Below are 27,886 nucleotides of genomic sequence, written 5' to 3' on the forward strand. Positions count from 1 at the left end.
TGTCTGAAGCTATAAGAGCCTTTAGCTTGTTGCTGCCCACACTTTATCTCTTCCTCTTTCTCTCGCTCTCTCTTTCGATAGCAGACTGCCTTCTGTATAAAGTCTAGACTGAGTTATTGGGTGTATGTGCATAAAAATGTGTACGTACAAATATCCTTACTTGCAACGATTAATAACACATTAATGCAGTTTTATTCCACTACAGATAATTAAGACTGGTGTAAAGATCACTAACACACTGCTGATGTTGTTATCCGTGGGTGCAGGTGTTGGTGTTCACATCGCAGTACAATCAAGCTGATATTTGTATATTTGTTGTTTGACATGATCTTAATTGGAACAGAGACGTTGTGACTCTGTGATGTTGCAGACACAAGCTAGTTCACACTGCACGTGCTTACAGAGCAAAACACTCCCTCACTGAAACATACATATCACCTAACATGTAATTTACTATAGAACAGCATCTGACTATTTATTTTACGTCTCATAAACGAGCCAGGCTTCTGTTTTAAATACATACATAACATACTGATGTTGCTCTTGACAATCAGTATGACAAAATGACAAATCTTCTGAGAGTTAGAAATTGATGGACCTGTCTGGAATTAGCAGCATTATTTTTCATATTTGGAACCAGTGCACCATCCCTAACCCTAACATGTTTTTTTTTTTTGTTTTTGTTTTGCAGAAAGTGAGCGAGAAAGTTGGAGGTGCAGAAGGAACGAAGCTCGATGAGGACTTCACTGAGATGGAAAAGGCAAGCCTGAACTCCTTGCATAATTGTCCCCATTATGACCTTGTAGAGAATTAAAGGCTCATTATTAGTACACCATAAGATTATCAAAATGTCAGTAACAGACTTGTGAAGATGCATTGTTAATATAACAGCAGCCAGAAACAGTATATATCCACCAGTGTTGTTCTGCATTATTAAACCTATTCTGAGAAGGTATTTCTCAGTTTCAGTGGATCTAAAACATTTCTTAACATTTTGTTCACAGAAACACTCGCTGGTTATTCTGTGGTAAACATGGCTCCCTAAAAAGCTGTTAGAGGCACCAAATCTTTGGTGAAAAAAACAAACAATTGAAGTTAAATATAAATTGGAAAGTTGTAAACTCCTGGTTAAAGGTTAGAGAAGTGGGCTTGTTACTGAAACCCCAGCTGCTCCTGTGAAGCTGCTCAGACTGTGGTTGTACTGGTCAGCTTCCAGCTTTGAATGTGTGTAAATGTGTATTTGCTCAGGGATTGCCTTGTAGCAAATATTCCCCAATAAATAAAGGTAAAACAAGAAGTTAGATGAAAATGACAACTTGCCTTTATCTTAAAACCTGGTTTTTCTCTACTTTATGAAATAAAAGCATCTTAATATTCTTGCACATCTGGCTGAGAGCTAGAAACTAAGATTTCATCCATGGTAATACCTTTATATCATATATTTTGTGTAAGTGTGTGCGTGTTGTATATGCTCACACATGTATATATGACTGAAAATATAAGTGCCCTGAATAACATAATGTATGTTTTTCCATATGTGAGCAACAATACATATGAGTGTCTTATACTCTGCACGTCTCTCTCTCACACAGATATTCTGCAGAACAAAGCAAAACTTTCTTTTATCCTGTTTTTTTCTCTCTCTCGTCAGATGACAAGTTCATAGATCCATAAATTGTTTTTACTGCTGTAATATTTCTGTCATCCTCTCCCACCGTCTTTTAACCATTAACCATTTTTGTTACTATCGACATGTTTTCTTAACGGTTATTTCTGCACCTTCTGTTTCTGTCTCCTTCCACGTGTCTTTTCTACGTTGTGGTTTACAGAGGATGGACACCACCGCTCGGGCGGTGCTGGACATCATGACCAAGACTACTGAGTATCTGCAGCCAAACCCAGGTGACATAAATCAGCTGTGCATGAGGATTATATTATTATTATACTGTACACCCATTCATACACATACATACCATACCATATCACATCATATATTATTAACAATGCAATAACAAATGTTTACAGCCACATTCAACCAATATACTGTAGTAGTATTGTTTTAAGAACATAGATGTAATGAGTTCCCTTTTTTATTGTCCTCTATATTTACATTTAGTTATTACTTTGAACTATTAAGCTTTGGGGAAAACTACACAGCAAAGACCCCGTATTTAAGGATTGATCTGACTGTTTAGACCCATCATCTGATAACTAAATTTATCACAACACGAGATGTTGATGTTTCAGAACCTGTCTGATTGAGCTCAGTAGGTGTAATTGACTGATCGATAACATCGTGCTTTCGCTCGCTGTAATTAAACACAGCAGCACATCGTGATGTCAGGGAGAAACTAAAATAGAAATGTCTTTTCAGTCACAGACAGGGGAAGATGTGAGGGGGGAAACACCAGGCTGGAGTTAGTTTAATAATAACCAGCTGGACTTGTGTCACTAGTTCTTGTGTTTTGAAGGTCTCGGAGGCTGCAGAGCATCAAATACAGTTAGCAGCAGTTAATTAGCAGTTAGCTACTTCAGCCGCTAGTTAAAGCAACCTGTCCATCAGGATACTCTGTAGATCACAAAGAGTTGAAGCTTAGCAGCCAGAGGACATCAGAGTGAACACGAGGAAATATTTTCTCCATATATATGATCCAGTTTCACCAAAATCAATGAATTAAGTTCGCACATAAAGTGCGTTTGTGCAGTAATCAGTTAGGCCCAGCCATAGATGTATGTAGCACCTTGCTCTCAGAAACACTCTGCTCCGGCAGCATCATGAGCAAGAAAGTATTTGATTGGACACAAAATGGGTTTATACCTCCGAGTGCTGGATGAGTCATCAACAACTTTTTATTGTTTTTCAGAAAATGGCAAACTCTAAAATAGCATCAAGAATACCTAAAAATAGCAAAAAAAAACCAAATCAAATCTGTAATAGTGCAACTAAATATTTTATATCAAATAATATTAGCTCATCCCATTACTGTGGTATCTGTTTAAAAAGAATGAAACTCACTCAAGAAATCATCTGCAAACCACAATCAAGCATTTTGAGTCAGTTTGGTGTCTCCATTTGTTTGGTTTCATTTGTGCTTTGCCTTCACAGCCACCAGAGCCAAGATGAGCATGATGAACTCCATGTCACGTATGCGGGGACAGGAGAAGGGACCGGGCTACACACAGACCGAGACCATCCTGGGAGAGTCCATGCAGAGGTTTGGCAGGGAGCTCGGAGAGGAGTCTAACTTCGGTGAGCTGCTGTGGATTCTCACAGAAAGAGAAGCACAAGCCCTATTTTTTTTACTTTTTTTTTTATACTTCACAAGAACAAAGTGGCCTTATTCTATTCCCTCAAGGTTGCACTAACAGTGTTATGAAAAATGCATGAGCCTATTTTCCAGACACGATGCCTGAAATTTGTTTTGTTATTTAGTTCACAAGTAAAAGCATTCAAATGCTGTTTAAAGAGAAATACCTGTCTTCAAACTCTAATGAGATAGTGTTACGGGAGATGACGGGAGACCTTTTTCTACACTATACACTGACTGCTGTATGTTGTTCATGTGTCTAAATGTGTCTTTATTCTTTCAGGCCTTGCTCTGATTGATGCTGGGGAGGCCATGCGTGAGCTTGGTGAGGTTAAGGACGCCCTGGACATGGAGGTCAAGCAAAACTTCATCGATCCACTGCAGAACCTGCATGAAAAAGATCTGAAGGAGATCCAGGTACGAGTGCAGAACTTTGATGCACCAAAAAAATAAATAAAAACATCTACAAGTCATCTTTTGGTCAAGGATTCAGATTTCTGGTCTTTTTTTGCAGCATCACCTGAAGAAAATGGAGGGTCGCCGCCTGGACTTTGATTATAAGAAGAAACGTCAGGCCAAAGTGACAGAGGACGAGCTCAAACAAGCATTAGAGAAATTCGACGACTCCAAGGAGATTGCTGAACTGAGCATGTTCAACCTCTTGGAGAGTGATGTAAGGATCATTTTACTTGACTTTGACTAAGCCTGACCAATTACAACAGTACTGTTGTGCAGTTTTTACTTATCCTGTGGCCTACTGCCATTCCAATTTCCCTTTTGATCTTCTCAAACCATGGTAATCAACGTGAGTTCTGACCCTGTTCTTATTGGAAGTCCTTATATATATTCTACAATCGAAACAAATCTTAAAATGCTACATTAAATCACCACTACACAATGTTTTTTTGTTTTTTTTTTCAAGAAAAACAATTGATCAAGTGATTGTTGGTTTTATGTTCACCAGATGGACTGAAACATGACTACATTAGGTGCTAATGTTTCTATGTCTACTGAATGTGGCAATTTATTTGCATAATGACTTTATAAAGCGAAATACTAGCCTCAGGTATATATGGTGATGTGTGTTGGCTAAACAATCTCACCACAGGGTCCATCAGTATGGAGCCAGGACGGTGACTTTAAAATTTGGCATAAAAAAAAAAAATTGGCATTGAAAACAAAACCAGTACTGAAAAAGGGAACATTGGCATTGAAACATTTGTATTGAAAACCGTTGTATTGGCAGTGAAACAAGAAACAAATTAAAATAATTAAAATCTTAAAATCGTATTATTTTATTTTATTGGGATTTTTTTGTATTTTTCAATGACAATCTTCACTCTTCAGTCACTCTTTTTTCAGTGACAGATTTTTTTTTTACAATGTCTGTCACTGATTTTCAGTTTCAACTTTCTGTCACTGTTTTGGCATTGAGAGGAGGGGTCTGAGGGAGGGGCAAGTACAGCGTGGTTTGCATATAATTTGCATATCAGCATACTGAAGAAGTACATATCTACATCTCTAGTATGCAAGTAAGTATGTTTTTGTGCATGTGAATAAACATGTAAATGGCAGAGGAAAAAAAACAGACTTACTTGCGGTTTGGAAGTTCCCGGTGAACAGGACATTTTAGTAATGCCACCATACCAGAGGCTTCAGAGCAGACGGCGGGTTCCGGGAAAAGAGACGTACTTCTTCAGTATGCCGATATGCAAATTATATGCAATTTTCAATGCCAATACAACTGTTTTCAATACAAATGTTTCAGTGCCAATGTTTCCTTTTTCAGTACTGGTTTTGTTTTCAATGCCAATTTTTTTTTTTGGATGCCAAATTTTAAAGTCACTGTCCTGGCTACATACATAAGTAGCTGTTCTGGAGCTTTCTATGTCACGGTCTTCCTCAGCAGATGAAGTTTGTCCAATTGTAGATGTTCAAATTGCAATTTCAATGAGCATTTTAAGGACCTAAAACAACTCTGCAAAGATCATCTACTGGGGAAGATTGTGTGATAACATTGAAAGCTACAGAACAGCTACTAATGCTATTTATTCATTCATTCATTCACATGTTTGTTTGTTTGTTTGTTTGTTTATTTGACAAGGACAGCTACTGAGCAGCACCACAGTTCGCTATTAGCTAATTTACTGTTATCTGTAGTCCCTTGGCAGTAAACAGTAAAACATCTCTGTTCAGAAACACTGAAAGAAAATGAACACTGTGGTATAAAAATCTAATTACAATGGACATTTTATGGGTGGTGTGTCCCAGCCGTCATTGGTGTCAGTATGTAACAGTAGACCCTGTGTATATTTAACAGATTGAACAGGTGAGCCAGCTCGCTGCACTGGTGCATGCTCAGGTGGAGTACCACAGTCGGGCTGCTGAGATCCTCACACAGCTGTCCAGTAAGATTGACGAACGGTTAGTACTCACACTTACTGTTTCACTGGGTCGTCTTGTTTTACCATACCTTATTGGATGTATTTACAATATCATATAAAATGTTGTATAGGTTTTTTTTGTACATTGAGGGATTCTGTGTTTTCCACTTTGCAGGATAAGGGACACTACTGTCAAACCAAGGAAAGAGTTCGCTCCTAAACCACGCACGTCTCTGGACTTCTCCATCAGTGAGAACCACAATGGAGGCATCCACAGTGCTCGCTCTCCAGGTGAGACACCGAATGCAAACCTCATTGCTCAGAAACATGTCCAGAAACTAGTCCTGGTGCTTCATATGCATTGTGGTATCTCAGTGGGAATTTTTTTGTATATGAAAACCTACTACTAAATCCTGATTCTGATGAGTTTCAACTCACAGAACAATAAAAAACTAGTGTAGTATTTGCCTGTAACGGATAGTTTCTTGACTAGTTTCTACTAATTCATTATCTTTTTTCCTTTAACAACCCTTTCTATGCTTTTCATTTTTACTGTAAATTCTCAAATACAAGCCAGTATTGATGCTTGTGATGTATCATAATGCATTACAGGGTAAAGTTTTCCAACCAAATCATTCTCCAGGACCTTTCCAGGACATTTTCCAGGAGGTTTTCTTGACAATACAGAACAGCACTTGCCTACAAATGGTCATATAAGCTGTGGTTTGGGCCAGTTGACTACATTAATTTGTCCACAGCCCATAAATAACAGTTCAAATCGAGTAGAATTTATTTTATTTTACAGAAAATGTTTCTTCTAAACATCACTGTGCATGTATTTGTCAACCACAGAAACAAGGAATGTAATCATTATTAGGCTGTGTGCATGTAGATGTGAGAATTTTACTTGCAGCTCTGGAAAAAAATAGACTTGATTTTAAAAAAAAAAAGAGAGAAAAAAGAATACTGCAAGGCATTTACACTTTGTATCTGATAAACCCCAATAACAACAGTTTATCCTACCAACAGTGAAGTTTCAAACAAAATACAAACCTAAGTTTACACAAATAATCTGAGTGAAGGGCTAAAATACAAAAACTGAAATACAATATTTCCCAGAGATGTTTCACAATAAAAGCCTTCCAGGCAAGATAAATGTGCTAGAAGCCTTTTAATGTGAAACATTCTGTCTTGAGTGTGCTTTATTTGCATGAATAACAAACAGCTAAAATAATAAATGAATACCATAAATGGGAGTTGATCAGGAAGAGTGGTGTTATTAGTTAGTTGGTCTCTTTGGTGTTTAGAGAGATTCCAAATAGGACTCCATTATATGGTAAAAACATCATATTGCAAATATTTTGACAGATATTGTCATTGCGTTACGATTTACAAGTAGTGGAAAATTATCCTTTTTGCATCACAAATTTAATTTCCAATGAAAAAAATATTAAAATCTTATTGATGTCTTATCTTTTGGGCTCTGTACGAAACAAACATGTTTTCTTAAATCTAGAGAAGAAAATTCTTAGGCCAGGGCATCTCTTCAGAACTACAGTGCTTCATTGTAACGTTTTACCTTTATCAGAAAATTGCAGCTTCTGCGATTTTCGATATTGCACATGGCCATATTGACAGGGGTCTTTCAAAAGCAGAATAGTAGAATTTAGTTTCTCTATAAAAATATTGTTGAAAATAAGGTAATTAGTACCCCGTTTCAAAAAAAGCACCACACTTTCATAAAAAGGCAGATGTTTGAGAATTTACGGTGTAAACATTTCCGTTATTACCTGTACTGAACAGAATATCCATCAATCCAAAACAAAGTAATACAACTCTGCACTCTTCTCTTTCCCCCTATGATTTTTGTTAATTCTTCCAGGGGCGAGGTCTCCAGGTGAGCCAGGTCTTATCTGTCACTATGTTTCTCCGTCTTTGTGCTCATTAATTCATTTCTTTATCATCCTTTCATTTACACTTAAAACTCAAAACTACTTCTACTGCTTTCTTTCCCCTCCCTCCCTTGTGTTGTCTCCTCTTCCCTCTTTGCAGCAAGGTCTCCAGGTGAGACAAAAGTGAATCTCCGGAGAGATACAACCATAACCATATCTCTTCCATCACTTTGTCATTCATGGGTTTCCATCTCTCTTTCTGTTTGTCTCTTTGTTATGAGAAAATTGTTGCGGTCAAATAATACAAACAAACAGCAGAAAAACAAGTGCCGTCCGTCTACTGTACAAAGAATGCAGACCTACACTAACAATGAAAAGCTTACCGGTGGACGAGCATTTGCTCTTTCTGTTTTGTTCACTTGTCAGTCTTCTGGTCCGTCTTATCCTCCTGTTTCTTTGTCTGTCTGCTGCTCTTTTCAATTTGGTGTCCAACTTGTGTTTCTCCTTGCTTTGTTTATTGACCTTTTCATTGCTGCACCTTCTGTAACTATCCATATCAATTCATCATTTATCCATCTAGAAAAATGCTATTAAACATAAACACTACTGCTCTTTGTTCACCTTTGTTTTCTCCTTTCCCCTTTGCAGCAAGATCTCCAGGTGAGCAAGAGTGACCTGGGAAGAGATGTAAAATCTCTCTATCACTCTTATTTTTATCCTTATTTAAATTGACTTTTGTGAAGGTATGTTTTTGTTTGCAGTGCAGCTTGTCTGCAGTGCTGTTTCTGTCTAACCCCTGCTTTCTCTTTTGTCCCTATGTTTTATAAAATTGCTCATGTTTCTTTTATTGAACTATTAAAGAAATAGTTTGACTTTTGGGAAATTGGCTTATTCGCTCAGACTCAGATTCATTCTAGCTTAGCATAAAGACTGAAAACGTGGGGGGAAACTTCTTGCTTGGCTTCGTCCAGAGTAGAGGTTGTTATTAATACTAGAAGTAATTAATTCAAGCCAATAGTTAACTAGTCGTCGACTCTTTGTGATTTCCATTTCATTATACACTACCAGTCAAAAGTTTGGACACACCTTCTCATTTAATGGTTTTTCTTTATTTTCATGACTATTTACATTGTAGATTCTCACTGAAGGCATCAAAACTATGAATGAACACATATGGAATTATGTAGTAAACAACAAGGGTGAAATAACTCAAAACATGTTTTTTAGATTTATTTTAGATTGAGGAGGTGACTCTTGGTCTTCCTGTCCTGGGGCGGTCCTCATGTGAGCCAGTTTCGTCGTAGCGCTTGCTGGTTTTTGCAACTGCACTTGGGGACACATTCAAAGTTTTAGCAATTTTCCGGACTGACTGACCTTCAGTTCTTAAAGTCATGATGGACTGTGGTTTCTCTTTACTTAGCTGATTAGTTCTTGCCATAATATGAATTCTAACAGTTGTCATATAGGGCTGTCAGCTGTGTACCAACCTGACTTCTGCACAACACAACTGATGGTCCCAACCCCATTAAGAAGGCAAAAAATTCCACAAATGAACCCGGACAAGGCATACCTGTGAAGTGAAAACCATTTCAGGTGACTACATCATGAAGCTCATTGAGAGAAGGCCAAGGGTTTGCAGCGCTGTCAACAAAGCAAAGGGTGGCTACTTTGAGGAATCTAAAATATGAAACATATTTAGAGTTATTTCACACTTTTTGGTCTACTACATAATTCCATATGTGTTCATTCATAATTGTGATGCCTTCAGTGAGAATCTACAATGTAAATAGTCGTGAAAATAAAGAAAAACCATTAAATGAGAAGGTGTGTCCAAACTTTTGACTGGTAGTGTATATTTTAACAGCAGCCTATTAAATGAGAACAAAAAGGGTAATGACTCCGAATGTGTCAGAACAAACAGCGCAGAGACTGAACATTTAGTTAATTTACTTCACACAAGTCTCATTCAAAACTTGTAATAAATAACTTCCAGCTTCACAAAAACAAATACTCACAGAATTTTTGATACAATGAATGATTTATAAAGTAGTTAAAATAACTTTAACTACAAACTCACTCCTCTCCCACTTCCTGCTTCTCCTGAACCTGCCGTCTCTAGTCCTGGTTGGAGCCACTGTAAATAAACTGTCTGTGTTCGGCCGCCTGCTCGCTCAACTCAGGCTATGGTTCTCATACCGGCCCGCTCCCTGGCAGCATCCAAAGCTCCTGTGCTATTGGTGTCAACAAATCTCTCCCCCTCTCTTGAGCTCACAGTCACGGTACAGTCAGCTAATAGGCTAAATAACTACCTGGTGACCGCAGCTAGTACAGTTACCACCATGCAGCAGTGCACTAGTAAGTGACTCCCTGTGTTACAAGAGAAAATGTCCGTGTTGCAACAATCCCCTGATGCTTTCATCCCGGTGACAAGGCACAGCTCTCGAACAGAGTTTAACATTGTTTTTGTTTTTCTGCGACTAGCCGACTAATGAAAAGCCAGTCAACTATCGTTGGGCAGCTGTAGTCCAAAGGCAACAGAACCGCCCACTAGCTCACTAATTTATTTGTTTTATGGGGCGTTATGTGCCGGACTAATTCTTGGCTGGGAGCAGTAACTTCCTTGAGGCTCAGCTTGTTGCCTGACAACTGCTCAAGGCCAAGAAATAGTGCTGAATGGTGAATTGTTGATTTGAATTAGCTTTAGAGGTGCTGGTAGGCGGGTTTGTCAGGGTTGGACAGAGGAGGGTTAACTGCTTCCTCTAGCCCTGACGTTGTCCTCGACTCGACAGTTGGTGAGATCTGCAGTTGTAGTGCCTGTTTTCCCTCCAGTGACCACAAGGGGCAACAATGAGCCCATCACACACAAAAAACTGACTTTCCAGTCTTTATGCTAAGCTAAGCTAGCTTGCTGCTGGCTGCAGCCCTAACAGACAGATAAGAGAGTTGTATCGATCCTCTTATATAACTCTGCCAAAAAGAGTTAATTGTATTTTCCAAAAAGGAGAACTGCTCCTTTAAACGCTGAATGCCTCGTTATTATTTTCTGGTTACTGATGGTCATATTTTGTGTCTCTTTTGCTTTGTCTCCTCCACTTTTCTTCCTTCTCTTCTCTTTCCCCCTTCCAGCCAGGTCTCCAGGTGAGCCTTTTCACAAGCTTTTCTTGTGATCATTATGTCTCTAATCTACAGTATATGCAGCTTTTTATCTCCTCCTCTAGCCTATCTTCTAACTCTCCTTTTCTTCTCGCTCCTAAAACTTTTGTCCAGCCCCTATGGACCAGCCCTGCTGTCGTGCCCTCTACGATTTTGACCCTGAGAATGAAGGTGAGCTAGGCTTCAAGGAAGGCGATATTATCACCCTGACCAATAAGATCGATGACAACTGGTACGAGGGGATGCTGCACGGCAACTCTGGCTTCTTCCCAATCAACTATGTGGATATCCTGGTGCCACTGCCCCACTAGGACGTCATCCCTACCAGCGTGTGTCTACAACGGTGGCAAAACAAATCCTCGCCTCCAATTCCTCCCTCCCAGTATTCCCAGTAACCTTTTTCCTAAACATTCCTACCTGTACTCCACTTTAAAGGAGTAAAAACAGCAACAACACAATAACGAACGAAGATACGAACAAAGATTGATGACAAATTAAAGCAAGTATGCACCAATTGAGCGTAAAAACTTTAAATGAGGAAAAATCTGCATTGATGTCGTTGCTTCCCCTTATCCCAGGAGGCACCTTCAGGCTTCTATAGTCATTTTATCCATTTCTGTCCTGGCTTTGTCTCAGTTTATGTTGGCTGTCAGTCCGTCATGAGTTTATCAGAGCAGCTTTACAAAATCACACTTTCTCTCATTCACTGTACTTTGTGGAAACCTCTACAGTAGATAGAAACCTTTCTCTCACATACTAGAAAAAAATAATCGGTCCACGTGCTCCATGTTTGTTAGAGACTCTAGGTCAAGCATGGTTTCAAGTGTTTAACGTTTTATCTTATAAAAAAAAAAAAAAAAATGTCAAGCAGATTTTGTTTTGTTTTACATATTCCTCTGTGTAATGGTAGTCGTCTCTTGGCATGCTCGGGCAGTTTCTAGAGAAACCACGTCCCTGTCATGCTCAAAAATCGTCTGTCCAAAGGATGTCTTTACCTTTTAACTATTCAGAGTTTTGACAAAAGTTTAGACAGATTCATCTAGCTCATAACTAACAACCAAGATTATCCATAGTATCTCTTATTTCTTACATATCAACATGTGCGTGTGATTGGTCGTATGTGATTTAGGTACCAAAGTTACCTGCAGAAACCCGAATCAGCTCCAGTTTTAGCTTCAAGATTTAAAGACAGCATGGTGTCAGTAAATCTGCTCGATGCAACCGGGTGAAGCTTGCAATCTCTAGTTCTTTGGTATTCTCATCAGGAGGGGGTGAAACTGTATTCTTAAGTATGTGACATTACATATCTGAGCCAGTGATTAGTGGAGTGATGACATGATTTGCAAAAACACAAGTTGTGAAGTTAAACTGTTTGAAGTGACGTAAGAAAACTATGGTGCATAAGTTTCAATCCTCCAACGTGTATTTTAATCAGCAGCTTGTGTGAAAAATGGTTGATGTATTGTGATATAATAACTTATGGGACTTAAACACTCATTGGGGCAACTGTTTTTTCTGCAGCTGAGGGCATAGCCCTTTCTACTGCATCCCTATTAGTCCGATTAGTATTCTGTAGTTTAGCTGTCTATAAGCCATTGATTAAGATGAAATTAGACATAGCCAAGGAGCGCACAAATGGCTGAATGGAATGAGAAATTGTTTCTTTTTGTCTCGGTGGAAATGTTTTATTAATTGAAATGATGCAACTTACACTAAAAACCCTTTTCTCCAACATAATATGGACTAAAAGCCGCTGGTTTACCCTTTTCAAGTCACGTTAGACCTCAGAATAATTGCTCGGTTCTAAGATTATACATTATGTTTAATTTTCCCCAACCAGCTTTATGGTTGTATGCAGTATTGTGTGGGATTTTTTTGTCCCTTCTTTAACTGATGTACTGATGATCTAGAAACCAACCTCTTATTACAGTACACATATGTTAGTCAGCTGAGCACTTCCCTGGAGTTTTATTCTCTGCAATGTCGACAATGTATTAACCCTTACAATACCTAACAATTTTTTTCACCCATCATGTAGTAATGTTGCGCGTGTATTTTGGGGGAGGGGTGCTTATTTTGGTCTGCATACTGTACGTATTATGCACAGGGATTGGGTTGCAGAGGACCTCTGATGCTGAGGTATTTAAGATATACTGTCTCTGACAGTTTTCAACATTAAAACAAACATGGAGGTCTCTTTAATCAAAGGACCAATTCATTATATTCAGCAGAATTACAATAAATGATGCAAAATCCACTGATATCTCATATTAAGTGTTTGTTTTTTTTAAAGGGAAGCACAACTTTGAACAGAAAGTATACTTTGTTGGCTGGGGAAGAATAATGATACAGTTTGAAGGTCATGTATTTACTTTTTTTAAAGGCGATACAATTCCTTCCTCCTTTTTCTCTTTTCACTTTTTTTTTAACAATCGTGTGTATCTTTGCCCTCAATGAGGACTGTACAGCTTTTCTGTGTTTTGTTTTCACCTTGTGTGTATAGTCGCGCATCTACAGTAACGTATCTTATTTTTGTAACTGTGACAAAAGTATACACATACAGTATAGATGTATATATACAGTATATTATCCAGAAGCAATGTGAAAGGAGGGATTCTCTGTGCTGCACATGATTGTCTTTTGGTTTGTTTTTGTTTTGTTTGTTTTCCGTTTTTTGGTTTCTTTTGTTCTTGCACTGGATTCTAAGACTGTATGCTTGATGTAAAGAAAAAAATGTGATAAGTCAATGTAATTTATTCAAATAAATACCAAGAAACAGTTATTGCCCTAATGACTTTGTGTTCATAAATGCACACGCCTCAAACCTAAATGTGTCGCAGGTAGAAATCAGTTTAAAAAACGACAACTTTTCGAAACAAATTTAAAACCAAACTAACTGTGAAATCATTTTATATTTTGCTTATCATCTAGTTTACTTAACCGCTATGTTTAGCTGTTGTTTTCAGAACATGGAGGTGACACAGCAGGGACTTGGCGCAGCAAATAGAAGAAGACGATAGATGCATTATTCATTTTCCTGGTAGATTCTTTCATGTCCTCTTGCAAGAATCCAACTGGAAATAAATAGGTCAGGTAAGAAAATCTCTTTTGTACCTCCAAGACAACTGATAATGTTGCACTAACAGGATTATTAAGACATTTCAAAGTCATGACTACAGCTTCAAGCATCTTAAAGGCTCTAAGAGATATGAACCACGCATAAACTGGGATATACAATGCAAACTTTGTACAACGTGTACTGTACAAATAGAGAATTATAGTAGAGCTGTAGTAAACACTGTAAGTCAACTGCTATCAGCAGTGGTGAAGGCAACAAAGTAAATTTGTTCAAGCTCTGCACTAAAGTGAAGCACAGGTACTGCAAAATTGTTCTTGTATTTCCATTTTACTATTTTCCATTTACTGTTGCAGTTCACAGGAATATATTGTACGGTTTACTCCACTACATTCATGAAACAGTTATAGTCACTAGTTACTTTGTAGATGACGTTTTTATATACAACATGTGATCATTGTATATAATGTAATGCAACATTACAGACTAAACTACCCAAATATATATTTAGTTGAAATAAGCTCCATCTCAAGCCACTGCAACATAAGAAATCCAATTTACACACAAATAAATACTTGAATAAGATTAGAAATGTTAATGTCACACAGACAGAGGTCATTTATCTACATATAAAGTACTTTTACGTTTGATACTTTTAAACATTTTCTAACATACATACATAAGACTTTAACTCATAATACTCCAAGTTTCACTTCACTTGGAGTATTGTTAAATTATTGTATTGTGTTAGCCGCTTTTATCTGAAAACAACACTAAGAGTTGTTTTGTGACAGTAAAACAAAAAGTAAAGTAAAACAAAACACTAAAGTTGTGGTCAAACAGCTGAACAATGAACTGCAACTCATTCTAAAGCTCTTTTTACACAGGAAACTACAATGATTGGTCAAATTTGCGGAAAGGTTGTGGTGATTGCAATGTTGCACAGAAATTGGTTGAATTTGTCCGGGTCCAGTGTGTAACAGGAGGCTCTACTGGCAGAAATGGAATATAATATTTATGCGTAAGTTTTCATTAGTGTATAATCACCTGAATATAGGAATCAGTGTTTTCGTCACCATATGAGCCATTTTTATCTACAGACACCGCATGTCAACTTTCATCGAGTCCGCCATGTTGAACTTAGCCTCATGTTTCTACAGTAGCCCAGAATAGGCTACTGGCTGTAAATGGAGCCTTTTGCACCGTAGTTTACGTGCTTACACACTTCACAGCCCGTTCTCATACCAAGGGCATCAAATACAGACGCGAGCTGTGTTCAGTTTGTTGGAAATCTGAAACTTTTACCGCTACATGGCACTAAACGTTCCACATTGGACCTTTAATTGTTGCAATCCAACTTCCTGGATGGACAGTTTATAACTCTTAACCATATAAAGAAATTTCTTCTTGTATTAATGTATAATTTAAGTTGGACTTCCGTATATTAAATAGATAAAAGGTTTTCCAAAGGAATTGTTCCTGTGTAGTATTTTGGATATATTTTGTGTAAAATCTTCCTGCTATTTTTGTAATCTTCCAAGAAATAACTACTGGATACTTTCATACTTTTTAAAGAGAATTAGTCCTAACCATTTTACTTTAAGAGCAATTATTGAATTATGATGATAAAAAATACAATGTTGTGATGCTCTGATCAACTTTGCAAGCTACATGAGCCCATAATTAAGTGTCTAACATTTTTAAAATACTGTAGTATATAATGCCTTTTGTGCATGAGATAAGAGGAACTGTGACTGATAAGCCAGCTCAGGTCATAACTGTATGACAGTTATCAGACGTGAGTGACACCTTTTGGTCCCCACCCATTATCTGTCACCACCAGTCAATCTGCCTACACCCTCTCTTCAGCACACAGTTTAACCCCTACTCTCCCCCACTACCCTGCTGCATACGCACACATTATACACACACATGCACACATTTTATATATATATATATATATATATATATATATATATATATATACACATATACACACACACACACACACACACACACACACACATACTAACCACTGTGCTGCGTTGACATTGGTCCAGTTTAGGGGGGGTCTGCTGTAATGTCCTGCAGCAGACTAAGTCAGCCAGATCTTTTGAACAGCATCAGAGCATGTCGCCCCCACAGTCACACACCCTGTGGCCTGTCGCTCTGCTGGTAACTGCAAATATAGACACAGCCTGTACTTTGTTTAACATGGTGCAGGTGAAATGAATCCACAAACGCTTAAATAACCACAAGTTACAGTAACTGGTATTGTCATAGGTGTGCAGGTGGATATTGTGGATACAGGGCGTCTCCTGTAAAAGGTTGTTAATGAAACAGTGCCAGCTATCTGCCCTAGTCTCTCTCACTCTGCTGCTAGAAGTAAACTAGAAGTAAAGCATCCTCTAGTGGTGGCAAACTCACAGTGCTCACAGGGCGTTATTTTACACACACACACACAGATCACTGATATATTATGTATTTGATTGATGTATTTTGTAAATCCTTTTCTCTTACAAACACAATCAATATCACAATTGAACATCACAGTTAAGATATTTAAAAGGACACATTTTACACACAGTTATACACTATCCCTCAATTACTAATGTATATATGTCCAATTTGTCCCTTTCCCTTTGGATCAGTGTTTTTTAAACTTGGGGGAGACCAGGAGGGCCTCAGAAAATTTGAGGGAAGGTGTGGGAAAATAATAATATAATAAAAAATATACATATTATTTTATTATAAAACATAATTTAAACAAAAATGCTTATAATGTAAAAATGAAATACTGAGTCTAATGTAATGATTAAAAATGTTTAAATACAAATGTTATTAATACAAGTAAGGAAATATATTTAGAAGTAGTATTTTTGTTTTGTTTACATTTGCCATAGTATTGACGTTTTTAATGACACCTTGCATAATAATCTAATTTAAATTATTTATAATATTAAAAATATTTCGTGGCAACCCTAATCTTAATACTAAAAAGTGACTACCTCTTGGTATTTGTATATTTGGTATTTTACTTATATCTGCCACCTGATTTAAACTGTAATTTGCTTGACAAAGACAATGACAATAAAACTCTTGATTCAGAGCTTCATCTAGACTCACAACAGAGCTGCAACTAATTAAATTAACCATAAATCTGACCTGATCATTTTCTGGATTATTTGGTCAGTCTATACATTTTTTAAATGCTCATTATAATTTATAAAGGCCAAAGCTAAGATATGCAAACTGTGTCCAAATATATGAATTTTACCATCATAAAGTACGAAGAAAAACAGTAAATTTTCACATATAAGAAACTGGAACTGGTGAACTGGTATATTGTTTAGCATTGCACTCCAATAAACAATGTCAAACTCTCGATGGGCTGCTTAAGTATGTAGGATTTAGTGGTATCTAGCGGTAAAGTTTCAGATTGCAACTAACTGAACACCACTCATGTCTGTATCTGACAACCTGGGAATGACAATGGGCTGTGAAGTGTGAAGGAGAAACACAACAATTCTTATTTTCAGGTGATTATAGACTAATGAAAACATACCTATGAATATTATACTCAATTTCTGCCACTATATCATCCTAATGGTTACACATTGCACCTTTAACTAATCTACTAATTATTTCAGTTGTAACTATGCGAAAAAGAAGAGGCGTTCTTGTGCGGTCTTTCCTTGAACAGTCTGTCAGCAAGATGGATTTTTTTTTTTTTTTAAAGAAAGGAACCACCAACTCAAAACCACAACAGCAGTGGTCACAGTGCATATGGAAAATCCATGTCCAGGCAAACAAAAACATGCTGACTACACGCACACGCTCACTCAGCAGTCCTCACATGCACAGACACACACTCCTCTCTTCCAGGTAATGTATGTAATGGTGTTCCTGACTCTATGACACACACACACACTGTAGGAGGGGGGCAGGGGAGCGACAAGACAAGCAATCCAGTAAAAAGCATTCCTCAGACCCACTCTCCTGGTGGGTGGCCTGCTTGGACGTTTTCAGCTCATTTTCTAAAAATCCTTCATAGCCATTGTGTCTGCCCACACCGTCCAGTGTTACAGTCACTCACACACTTACGTAGCTGCTGAACATTTCTAACAACTGTTTAAATGCCAGATGATCGTTGATCGGCCCGTATTGATACAGATCCTTTTAAACATGTATCAGCTGAATGGTTGTTTGTCGGTTTCTTATATGTATATATTCAAATAAATCTACCTGGATGAGTTTCTGACTCGTGTTTTCCAATCATAGAAGCTTTTTTAATCTAAGTTGAAAAAGTTTTCTTTCTAAAAATCCAACTAAACTGGTCTGTTTGCAGGAGTTGGATTCAACGATGCATTTAGTTTGCGTGTAAAGAGGAGAGAGGAGCGAGGAGCTGCATACTCAGTCAGCCGCACGGCTAGCCAACCATGGCAAGCTTAAACTGGCAGCATAGTCAGCCACTCCATCATATTTGACACTTGAATCAGCCGCAGCTCTTATAATGCATGAATGGCAGACTGCATCTGTTTTCTGGCCAACCCCAAACCACAGCAGACCGCAAGACACCCACACCAGTTACAGACATGTTCCACATGTCCGAGGGAACAATAAGTATCAAACTCAGGTCCCTCCCACGAGCTGCAATCCATTAAAACTGGTTCTACTACAACTCGCACATGTAAAAGATACTGAAAACTGTATACTATATACTACACTACTCTGTATTAGAAGGCATTTGAAGAAAAAAAAGACTCCAAAACATTGGACAAACATCTGCTTAATCTCTGAGGATCTGTTACTACAAATGCATGTTGCACAGCCAACCACATTTCAGATTTTAATATCTCAAGGTTTCCTAACATACAACACTCAGTGGCCAGTTCATTAGGTACAACTAGCAAAAAAGAAAAGCAACTTAGTACAACAGTGCTGCAATAAATCTTAAAAAATCTCCTCCATGAAGGTTGTAATGTTCAGCTTTTGTTTTAGAGACGTGTTGATGATCTGCATGGTGATTTCTGAGGCTGTAGTTTGTGGTGTTGTTGAACTGTATTGCTTCATATTGAGAGGTTTTTCCAGTATTCAGTATTTCTTCAATCTTTCCAAATGTCACCTTGTTTTTTTAATGCATTGAAACACTATTAGAAATGTTTAGTATGGGCATCTATGTGGCTTAAGGGGCTTAAACCAAACCCCAAAAAGGCTTTAAAAAATGTGCAGTAAAATACAATGGAAAGTTTTGCATTTTTTTAGCAAGATGTACGCAATAAACTGGCAACTGAGACCATATATCAAGCTAAACTTTTAGGAAATGTGTGGAAATTAAGTAAAAGTACACAATTATTATAAGCATAATATACTAAAAGTACTCATGTAACAGAACAGCCTCTGTCTGAGTTATATGATTTTATATTAAATTACTGGATGATTACTTCTGATGCATACACATTTAAATTTAAATTTTAACTACTTTACATACTACTGAGCAGTTTAATTTATGACACTGCATCATAATTTATAAGATGATCAAATGTTTTGTATGTAAAATCTTGCTAGACATATAAAGTAGCATAAAATGAAAAAACTCAAGCAAAGTACAAGTACCTCAGAATTGTACTGAAGCACAGTTCTTAAGTATTGCATTTACTGTAAAACTTAAATTAAAAGCAACATCCCAAGTAGAAGCATGTCCCCTTTACTAGTCTGGTGTATTTTGACAAATAAAAGCAGGTTTCAATTAGAAGTCTAGACAAGATTTTATAGAAATTCTTTGGATGTATTAAACCTCTTGAAGCTGCTTAGATCGCCTACACAAATATAAACGTTTAAACGTTTGTCAATATGGACATGCTAGATATCATTAGATCATCACAATTCAATTAATTATGGGTAATTGATATGTTATTCGATAGAAGTAACATTAATACTGGTTTAAATAAACAATTTGATAGTTTCTTTGCTGAACAAGAGTTTTATGCAAATGGGATTAAAGGCAAATAAAAGCCTGAGCTATTTACTGAAGTTGTACAGTTGTATCATATAACTTTAACTACAGTTGGAACAAGTGATATGCGTCATATATATGGTAGCTTAAATAATTATTACTTAATGCATCATGGTTTCTACAATTCTCTCATCCTCTTATACACATGTAACAACACACACCAGAGAACAAGACATAAAAACTATATGAAAGTAGAAAGTAGTACTAATTAAAGCCAAACAAAGGAAAAAAAACAAGAAAAGAGTTAAGACTGCTGAGAATTAACACCACACACACACACACAGTTGCACTCTGAGGAGCAGCTGTTGGTGGGAGTGTGCCAGTGTGTGTTATTACATGTTTTCTTGTGGCGTTCATACATAGTTTCTCTATTCAGCAGGAAAGCCCAGCTCTCAACACCAGACAGAGGCAGCTAATACCCCTGTCTGTCAGAGCCGCTCAAAGAGCAAGTGATTGGAGATGACAAACGAGGCAGTAAGACAGGTCAGGCAGCTCTACGACAGCAGAGAGAGAGAGGGAATAAAAAGAAAGGAGGCGGGGACTGAAAGAAGCATGTAAGTGCCAACAGGGAGGTGTGTGCTTATGTGTGTGTTCTTGCATATTTGTTAATCATACCGTGAGGGTCTCTGGGGGTCTGACGCCACGCTTGTCTGTCAGTCTGAAGGAGAGTGAAGCTTGTTTCCGGCTCCGGATTCACTTCCAGCACCAGCTCTGTCCCCCCACGAGGGTCTCTGTCACTCAGGCTTACACAATGGAATCCAAATGAGAAAGAAAAAGTCAGTGTGTGTGAAAAAATAACCACAAAATCCCCCATTTTAACCCTAAGTAATCTGTTGGGCAGTGTGTGTGTGTGTGTGTGACAGGACTCACCTCTCTTCACCAAACTTCATATTGGTATGATCCCATCCTTGAAGGGTGGATGTTGAATTAAGCCCTGATAATAACTTTGTATACCTTTTTTGGCAATTTAGGGTAGTTTCCTTCAGTTCAATTGAGTTGAAAATGCTAAAACATTTCAACTATATCACACAATGATTCAGAAGAAGAAAAAAATGTTTCCACATTTACTAACTTTATTTACTTTTACCTCTTTAGATTTTAATAAGGTACATCACACAGGAAAATGGCCTACAAGATTTATTGTCAGCCTCATTCACACATTCAACAAAATGTAGGTACAGGACTGAGGTACATTATGTAGCCACAGAAATAAGACCAGCAGCCTTTTAAAGGTCAATATTGATACCAATATCTTTGAATCAACATTTTAATGTTGTATATTTTGTGCCTGTGAGTTAAGGTTAAGGTTGTCAAGGTATATAACTTAAATTTAATGAGATTTTATATTGAGGTAAACCTCTCCCCGTCCAAGCATGTAGGAGAAACTACAGTGGCAAAAAGAAAACGCAGAAAGGTCCAATCTAGAGCCAGCGTTTGGTTGTTGACATGGTCTCATCTATAAATAAAAACGGCTCATTCTAAGGTAACAAAAACACAATTCTTATTTTTAGGTGATTATACAATAATGAAAACATAGTTATCAATATTATGGTCTGTTTCTGCCAGTAGCTCCCCCTAAATGTTACACAGACCTTTAAGTTAGACAAGTTTAATTAAAAAAAATTATTTAATTAAACAAATTAAACCACCACAATACTGAACTTCCTGCTCTATTCCTCCTAGTATTTTTATTATTGAAAACAAACACAAATCTTCTATATTCTTTTAATTTTTGGACGCTTTTACCTTTTTCATTGTTGCGTTATGATTTCCAGGTGACAAAAGGAACAACATCTGTCTTCTTCATTCTCTGTATGTCTCTTAATGAGTTTTTAACGCAAAATCCTTAAAAAACATAAAGATGGCATGATTGTTTTGTGAAAATAAATCTAAAAGAAAACATACCAAATAGTAGAATTACATTTTGACTGTATGAATGTATTTTATATATACTAATACAGCTTTAGGGTTAACAGAGGTATAAAAATAACAAATAATATGTAAGGTCTATAGTACTAGTACACTCATAAATAAAGCACCTGGAGACAGAAGGATGCTGCCTTTCAGGGAAAAAGTCAATGGAGAATTTATATCTTATTTCACACAAAGCAATTAGCTTACCCTCAACTACACCAGGCTATTTATGAAGAACTAGCTTTTGAGCTATTTGGCAGGACTGAGCACATTAACGTCAGTGTCGCTTATTCTCTGTCATAAATTCTCCACAGTGGTTTAACTTATACGTTTAACTTTAAAAGTGTGAGCCAACAGAGAACAAGAGAGAAGGCCTTTCATGACAAATGGTGCCAGGTTAAGGGCCAGCCGCACAGCATGCAAAACAGTACAAGGGGAAAACATTTGGTGTGCAAATCCACCAGTCCATTCAAATGGTGTCCCAAACAAAAAGTTGATACACAAACAAATCAATCAGAATAAGTGTTTCATCAGCTCACACAGGGCTCAAATCTGGCACCTTTAAAAATTGAAGTTAACATCCAAACTAAATAAACCCCTTAATATAGACTCTAGATACTGTGACATTAAAGAGTGGCAGGATTTCCCCCGCTCTGTGTTAAGGAGGAGTCTCGGTGCAGAGCTAGCGAGGCAGTGGAACCTGTCCGTTTCTGAATCTATTCTCCTACTTTAATCCCGGAGACAGTCACACCCATCACACTGCCATTGTGCACCTGAAACCTCTCTATGCATGACAGAGTGTGGGCACTTAACCTGCAAGCACAGCCCAAATCTCTCTCTCTCTCTCACACACACACACACACACACACATATATATATATATACTATATACATGCATATATCCACATAGGCGTTATACTTATTTGTGCATTTGTACCCTTATTGCTGTACAGTTGCAGATTTAGGGCCTCAGCCTGCATCCAGAAACTCTCTTTGTGTCTGACTCTGGTCGGGTTTAGCCCCGTCATCGGCACTTAAGACACCCACACATAAAAATAAAGTCTGTTATTTTCTGAAAGAATCCAGAATAACTTGTCCAGCAGCAAAGCTTCGTCCTTCTTAACAGAACTGTTTTAGTCTTACATGTGCAGGTTAAGGACTGAGCATGTGTGTGTTTTTTCAGTGACGCTAATACAGCATGTTAACCCCCTTTGTGCCATCTTCCCTGCACATCTTATGTTTCTGTCGCCTCCTTTATCCCTTCTTCACCTCTAGATTTAGCTTTTCCGGCTCTTTGTCTCAGTTGTTACCTTTGAAGGATAATTCTTGTTTACTACAACTTGGGTCTTTTTTTTTTACTTTTGCCCATTGCCTCTGTCGTCTATGCCAACAAGCTACTCAATGAATGAATTGCTCAAATCTGGAAATCGCTGGACATTGCTACAACGTAATCTGGCAGGGCAAAAAATGCAGGTGTTTAGATGATCAAACTGTTTAGGATTTTGCCAGATTACATAACGTGAACCATTTTATTATGAGGTTAAACCAAAAGCAGGCACACCCAAAATGTCAGTGAGGATCCATCATCACACAGGAAAACTGTGTATGCACAATTACAGTCAGCACAGTAGGTCAAATTCAAACCAAGATCTCAATGTGAACACTGTTTTTGACAGTTTGTGATTTCACCATTCACTTTGCTGGTTTCTTTTCCTTTTAGCGATCATAGTAAAATGTTATTATTACCAAAATGTTTGCCAAACCTTACAAATATAAGACCCAAATTGTGATAAACTGGGAATATCCTTTAATTATAAACCAGCTGATGAAATCACTATGCATGTACTACATCTGTATCATATGAGCCTTAAATGTATTTTGACACTTGGATTACTGACTCACTGCAAAAAGGTTCTGGGTTTAAACTAGTCGGCAGCCTTTCTGTGTTTGCATGTTCCCTGTGCTCAGTTTTCCTTCCACAGTCAAAAGGCAGTGCGGTTTGGGGACTTAATATTGCCCATAGGTATGAATGTGAGCGTGAATAGTTGTTTGTCTCTATGCATCAGCCCTGTGCCTGACTTGGCAACCTGTCCAGGGTGTACCCCACCTCTCTCCCCATGACCCACAACAATAAGCAGGTATATTGGCACCCTGGTGGCTCACCTGGTAGAGCTGGCACTGCATGTATCAAGACCGAGTCCTTGCTCCAGTGGCCATGGGTCCGACCTGCGGCCCTTCGCTGTGTGTCATCTCCTCTTTCTCTCTCTCTCTCTCCTCCTCCTTTCCTGTCTATCTCGAACTGTACTTAAATTAAGAAAACTAGCAAGTACAGTTAATGGATGGATGGATTTCTGATCAGGCTTTTAATCTCTTTGGATACAAAGTTGTCCACAGACAAACAATATTAACCTTTTCAATAACCTCCCTCCTTCTGTCTTAGTTATATATATATATATATATATATATATATATATATATATATATATATATATATAAAATAGACATAGAGTGTATTATGTAAGATAACATAAACCCCTGACAGCATAGATTGTGAATAGACCTTGAAAGCTAGACAAAGAAAAGGAAAGCATCTGCTTTGGGGCAGACTTCCACCTGCACCTGCACAGAGAGAAATCCAGGTGAGGAGCTTTCTGATCAGGGAGATTATCAGCATTGTTCCATAGTATTTCCTTTCCTCTCTCTCTTTTCTGGCTTACACACTTGTTTTGTAATGTTTCCTCAACAGTTGACCCACCTTTAACCTGTGTTTGCACCTGAATTTTGGGCTATCTTTGCCAAGCACAAGCCCACAGCACCTTGTGACAAAACCACAAAGACCAATTACCTTCAAACCTGCTAAGCACCAGGACAGTAAATCCACATTATGTCACAAACAACATTAATCTACAACTTTTTTTAAGACAATAGTGCTTAAGGGTGTGTGTGTTTTTAAAATCTATTACTTTTACACTGAAAGGTTACTTTAAATAACATTATTTTCCAGGTCTAATTACAGCAATTATACTGGTAGCATATCTTTAGAAGATTCTGTCTACAAAGGCAAAGATATGTTGTGTTTGAGTGTCTGATTGCTTGCACACAAGATGTGGCTTGTATTGGCTTTTTGCCTTAAGTACAGATAATCCACATGTGTCAGTGATTGAGGAGGTACAAATCCTACAGTAACAGACACACAGGTGGCACTGGAAAGAAACAGCATACCAGTCTAGATTTCTCTTACTCTCTGTCTTGCTTGGCCAACTACCATGCAAGGCTGAGTCAGAAGGGCAACCTCCCTCTGCACAACCCAAATACAATGCGTGAGACGTACAACACCCAATACACTATCACCTATCTCTTTTCTAGGCACACATGTACACAAGTGGACTGCTTTGCACCACATCCTGTTTGAGTTTCTCAGTCAAGTCACGCATGAAGATGCTGTTCTACTATTGGTGTGGGACGCGTTTTCTCTCTCTCTCTTTTATTATGCTGGTAGGAAACATAGCCAAACAATGTAACCTGAAACTGAAAATAATTAACGGCTAATAATGACCAATAAACATACAACAACAACATCGGATATATTTATTTTAAACTTCAAAGAATGGAAGCAGACACTCATTCTGCTCTGCCCGTATCATCAAACTTATCAAACATCGATTAGAATATTTCACACTGAAATAAATTAGACTTTACAAAGTGGAGCAATGCACTATGCCTGTGGTTCCTAACTTAGGGGTTGCAAGATGATTTCTTGTGAAATGTCAAAGTTGTATCTCTTCAGGCCTCCAAAAACTATTTCAATGAAATGTTTTTCTTTGCTTGTACTGCCCACAGCTCACAAACATACATATGCAACTTACGAGAAGGAGTCACATTGCTTGGCTACAAAGGTTAACATGAACCCTCGCATTAACATTTACAGATATTAATGGTCCCCAGAGGTTGAATCATAATGACTTTGGCGATTTGAGTTTTTTTAGTGAGATAATTCAACAATGTGTCTCACGATAATTAACAAATGTTAGCATGCTAACACAGTAAACAAAGATGGGGAACATGGTAAACATACCCGCTTAACATTAGCATGTTAGCATTGTCATTCAGAGCCCATTAGAATGCTCAAGTTAACATTTCACTGACAGCACCTCTGTGCCAAAGTGCAGCCTCACAGAGCTGCTAGTGTGTCATGTTTTATTTATTTTAGTATGTTTTATGTATCTACATCTGTGTGTGTTCCCAAGACTATTATCTTGCACCTGCAAAAAGTTTGGGGAGTGGTGCAATACCTAGTTTTATCATTTGAGGAGGTATTATTCTTTTACAAAATCTCCTTACTGTTTAGATTAATTTATATAAAAATCAGACATCTCTTCATGTAAGAAAAATCAGCAGGTTCAATGACAAACATGCATTTTCAGAGCCAAGGCCCTTTCCACAAGTGCTCCATCTGCCAAGCTTAAGAAGACATGTCAGGAGTTTGACAGCTGAAAAAAACAGAACACTGTGCTCAAGGATATCGGTGGAAGCTGGATGAATACTTGTATCTTCCTGCTTAGGAATCAGAGGATTTAGGTGGTGGTGAAAGCTTGTCAGCAATGACACATGCCTTATTGTGCATTACTGAACAATTGCAATACCAGTGACCAAAGTAGTGATTATGATCAAACTGAGACAGAAGATTTAAAAAATGAATTGGCCATTATTGCTGCAATAATGGAGATACGGTTTTGGCAGGGTGCCTGGCTTGCACAGACAGACAACAGAGACCATATAATAAATCCAATTAAACCTTACGTATACCTACTGGTAACACTGTTATGTTTAACGTAGTGTCTCTACATTGTAAGATAACCATTTTTAGGTTTATGTTTTTAGCATTAAGTGATTAACTCAACAATTTAGGAAAGATTGATATCATTGTCATGTCTGTGTGGTAAATATGAAGCTACAGCCAGCAGCAGTTTATCTTAGCATAGAGACTGCAAACAGGGTGAAGCAGCTAGCGTGGCTCTGTCCAAAGATAACAAAATCCACCTACCAACACTTCTAAAGCTTGCTATTTAACATGTTATACCTCATTTGCTTAACCTGTACAATAACAAGTAAAAACATCAGAAGGAGGTTTTACCAGGGGTTATGTTATGACTGTTTCTTAATATTTTTACAGATTAAACAAACAAGAGTACAGTAATCGTAATTAGTGGGCTTTAAAGGTGCTTATCGATTTTGTTATCTTTAGACAGAGCTAGTTGATTTCCTTTGCTTTCAGTCTTTATGCTAAGCTAAGCTAATCAGCTGCTGGCAGTAGCTTTATTTTAAAGTACAGACATAAAAATGGTATTAATCTTCTCGTCCAGCCAACCCTTTGGCAAGAAAGCAAATAAGCAAATGTATTTATAAAAAAGGTTGATCTTTTAATTCAAAAACAGTTTTTAAATGATTGACTGAATTGCATGCCATTACGTGCCCATACACAGAAAGGGCTGTACTGTGCAATTCAAGAGAAAAAACAGCAAAAGCTTTACTTCATGGGAAACATTTAGCCAAAACCGCAAGAGCTCTGTGTGGTAACAACACATCTCCTGTGACTCCCCCCCCCCAAAATCCTCTTCTTTGCCCCGCTGTCAGACAGCAGACACACACACAGAGAAATGAATCTGTGTTAATGAAGTAGAACAAAATAAGGAGGATAGTGCTCGACTTCTGTAACTACCCTAACATGCAATCCTATTGTGCAACCGAGGTTCCTTTCAGGTGCAGGCATGGGTAAAAATGCTCATGTGCGGCCGCCTGGGCTCTGTGCAGGCTGAGACATCTATGAGGTGTTGACACACAGATCCTAACAGGACCCAACTGACATAAATGCACTGACATTTGCAACCAAGCAGAACTATAATTGTGAGCTCTGTTACAGTGCAGGAGAGAGATACTGTCTCTATCAGGTAAGGGGTGAGTCATTCAGTGTGTGAGTCTTACAAAGAAAACCTGATCCACAACTGACTATGAATAGGGATATAAACATGGCTAATCTGATCATCTAGTGATATATGAACAGACCAAATGTATTAATATATAAATAAATTAGAGGTTTATTCTCATTAATTAGACACATTTTTTTTTCTTCAGATCTCTTCCTC

General features: G+C 37.8%; 1 protein-coding gene across 4 annotated transcripts in view; it reads left to right on the forward strand.

The window, feature by feature from the left end:
- Nucleotides 1-13,519, forward strand: part of sh3gl2a (SH3 domain containing GRB2 like 2a, endophilin A1) — a 39,233-nt gene extending 25,714 nt beyond the window's left edge. Inside the window, exons 2-12 of one of the 4 annotated variants that reach the window (XM_051386506.1) lie at nt 692-760; nt 1,830-1,902; nt 3,107-3,250; nt 3,592-3,725; nt 3,823-3,981; nt 5,629-5,732; nt 5,868-5,983; nt 7,575-7,589; nt 7,745-7,756; nt 8,233-8,244; nt 10,852-13,519. In XM_051386506.1, coding sequence (XP_051242466.1) covers nt 692-760; nt 1,830-1,902; nt 3,107-3,250; nt 3,592-3,725; nt 3,823-3,981; nt 5,629-5,732; nt 5,868-5,983; nt 7,575-7,589; nt 7,745-7,756; nt 8,233-8,244; nt 10,852-11,048 — 1,035 coding nt within the window. In that variant the 3' untranslated portion in view covers nt 11,049-13,519. Of the gene's footprint in view, nt 1-691; nt 761-1,829; nt 1,903-3,106; nt 3,251-3,591; nt 3,726-3,822; nt 3,982-5,628; nt 5,733-5,867; nt 5,984-7,574; nt 7,590-7,744; nt 8,945-10,851 lie in introns of those variants that run through there. The other 3 variants (XM_051386503.1, XM_051386505.1, XM_051386504.1) reach the window with 3 other exon arrangements.
- Nucleotides 13,520-27,886: the final 14,367 nt, after the last annotated feature.

Source organism: Dicentrarchus labrax, unplaced genomic scaffold (assembly GCF_905237075.1).
Source record: "Dicentrarchus labrax unplaced genomic scaffold, dlabrax2021, whole genome shotgun sequence".
NCBI classification, from domain to species: domain Eukaryota; kingdom Metazoa; phylum Chordata; class Actinopteri; family Moronidae; genus Dicentrarchus; species Dicentrarchus labrax.